At 52.1% G+C, this 2,926-nt stretch overlaps 1 protein-coding gene across 1 annotated transcript; it reads right to left on the minus strand.

The window, feature by feature from the left end:
• Positions 1 to 365: 365 nt before the first annotated feature.
• LOC136508360 (chalcone isomerase-like protein 2) lies at positions 366 to 1,496 on the minus strand. The gene is made up of 2 exons (XM_066503018.1): positions 1,281 to 1,496; positions 366 to 1,173 (listed from the first exon to the last, which is right to left on the minus strand). Coding segments are annotated over exons 1-2 (654 nt in total). The 5' UTR covers positions 1,282 to 1,496; the 3' UTR covers positions 366 to 520.
• Between the last annotated feature and the right edge of the window lie 1,430 nt (positions 1,497 to 2,926).

The following is a 2,926-nucleotide window of genomic DNA, read 5'->3' on the forward strand; positions in this document are numbered from 1 at the left end:
AAAGTCACGGCTGGACATTACCCATTGGCCAAGTTTGGGCCTACCTTTTCGAGCCAGGCCTAATTTTGGTTGGGGTGCCTACTCTTTCTCTATTATTGCAAAAGGACTTGGGCTTGGCTTACCAATGTCCAAGCCTGGCCCTATTACAGCCATGGAGTGGGCTTGGCCTGGGTTGGACCAGATTTGCTCATGTCTTGTGCTGTAGCCTATTGCCGTACTCTTGAGAGGACGGATTGATTAAATTCTAAACTTGTTTATTTGATGCCTGAAGACTATATTTACAGAAGAGAGCTAAAATTGCATATAGAGGCAATATAATGAAGAGCGTTTATTCAGATGTATAGAGCATCCAAGGATTTGAGATCTCGTTCAAAAACCAGTCTTAGTTATTAAATTATTACTTGCAAATTTGCTGCAAACGACACACGGGACACCACGTACTACAGGACGGACATTCAAGAACTCAACGCACTGCACTTCCATCAGCCGGCCGGATCGGAAAAGGCAGAGCATCATATCATCACGCAGCGACGGCGAGCAGCGCGGCGAAACGGTCGGCGAGGCTGCGGACGGTGGTGGGAGACACGGCGTTCTCGCCGCCGAGGTACCACTTCTGGATCATGCCGGCGACGTGCTCGTTCTCCACCGTGATCCTGGCGTCGCCCTTGCCCTCCGTGGCGAAGGTGATCTCGGCGGGCCCCGGAGTTGCGGGAAAATGGAACGTGATGACGGAGCCCGGCTTGAGGTACTTGGACTGGAAGAACTCGGCCACCTTCTCGAGCGCCTCCTCTTCCTCGTCCTCGTAGAGGTCGGCGGCGGCGAGGCGGTCCCGGACGGAGCTCTCCAGCTGCACGCCGTACTGCGAGCCCTTGATCTCCTTGATGACCACCACGCGGAGCAGCTTCTCGACGGGGGACGAGACGAGGGCGGACCAGAAGGCGGCGTCGGCCAGGAGCTCCTCCGCCGTCTTGCCCTTCCACGCGCCGAGGTGGCCTAGGAGGGTGGTGTCGGTGGTGTGGAGGTAGACTCCGATCGCGTTGTACTTGATCTGCAGGAAGTGGATCTCGATGTCCGTGATGCCGTTGGCTAGGAGGGAGAGAGGCTTGCCGCCGGCGGTGATCTCCGCCAGGAATGGGATGCCTTCAAAGGTGATCGTCTCCGTCTCCGAGCCCACTGCGCATGTAAGGCACGTACGAACGTTGCTCTTGGTCAGACGATGTCTCGCCATACGATGAAACAAAGAACGGGAATAATGGAAAGACGATCGACGATGTACTTACTCTTCGCTTGGTGTGGAGCGAGGACGACGTACGGCAAGCAGGGATGCGAGTGAGGAACTGAGGTAGATAGATAGAAGTAGAAGAACACAGCAAGGAAGAAGAAGAGTTGAGCTCTTGTGGTGACGCTGCTAGCTGCTGCTCCGAGGAGAGGAGAGGTAGCTGGGTAGGGTAAGTGCAGGAAGGAAGAGAGGGGATGCAATAAAAAGAGTGTGGGATGGAGCTACATACTAGTACGTGCTCGTGTATATATGTGCGTTGTTGTTGCAAGTTGAGCCAGTTGCAAGGATGAGACAGGTTAGGTAGGAGGAGAGGCAGGGAAACGAGCAAGGGAGGTGGTACCTAATAATTCCATCGATTGACAACGAACTCCCCTAGCGCTAGGGATAGGACCGGGAGAGGCCAGACGGGACGGGACTACGGGAGTGGTAGGTGTATGGTGCGGCCAGCCAACAACAACTGTTCAACTTGCAGCGACAACGACTACGCACTGTTCGCTTGACTTATAAGCTGTATTTTTTCAGCCGACGAATAATATTTTTTTTCTTACAACAAATCAGCTAACAGTACTTTCAGTCATAGCTTATCATCTAAGCGAACAGAGCATGACCTTTTTTATTTCATCTTCCCAACAACCAATTAAAATTAGTCAAGCTCTTATATGTGTATATACACACACGCATGCGTACAGGTTTGTTGAAGGAAAAAGAATTGGATGAGGACTATATATCCCCACCAGACATCCATAATCCCATACATTTGATTTGATTATGCACCGACACGTGTCATGAAACCACGATAAGTGCACACCCATGGATGCTGGTCGGGATAGTCCCCACCCAATGTTTTTTGAGAGAATTATTTATTTGGCACTGAAACAAACCAGTGTTTCATATTTGGCACTTAAAAATTTGAACTTTCTTATCTGGCAACAAGTTGAAATTTCCTTTCGTAAATGGCACTGCCGTCCATTTAGGGCAGTAACGGTGTCAAGTGACCGGCAAAAAGACATAAATACCCTTGTTTGCAGCAGAAACCCATGGTGCCAAATAGGAAAGTTCAAGTATTTTCGTATGGTGCCAAATAGGGAAGTTCAAGTATTTTCGTATGGTGCCAAATAGGGAAGTTCAAGTATTTTCGTATGGTGCCAAATAGGGAAGTTCAAGTATTTTCGTATGGTGCCAAATAGGGAAGTTCAAGTATTTTCGTATGGACGATATTGGCCTCAACTACTTCCCTCATCCTAGTCACTGACGGTAGGCCCCACGCGTGCTCATCGTCAACTGCAGCCACCAGCAGTTTTCGTACGTGTGTACCCATCAACTAATTAGCGGATTGAGATGCTGCAGGCGAACCCCGGGGTGCTACGCCGTCGTGGTGAGCACCGAGAACATCACGCTCAACTGGTACTTCGGCAACGACCGCTCCATGCTGCTGTCCAACTGCATCTTCCGCATGGGTGGCGCCGCCGCACTACTGTCCAACCACCGCGCCGACGCCAGGCGCCCCAAGTACCGGCCGCTGCACACGGTGCGCACCCACAAAGGTGCCGCGGACGAGTGCTATGGCTGCGTGTACCAGCGCGAGGACGGCACAGGCCGCGTCGGCGTGTCGCTGGCGCGCGAGCTCATGGCCATCGCCGGGGACGC

Source organism: Miscanthus floridulus, chromosome 15 (assembly GCF_019320115.1).
Source record: "Miscanthus floridulus cultivar M001 chromosome 15, ASM1932011v1, whole genome shotgun sequence".
Classification (NCBI taxonomy): domain Eukaryota; kingdom Viridiplantae; phylum Streptophyta; class Magnoliopsida; order Poales; family Poaceae; genus Miscanthus; species Miscanthus floridulus.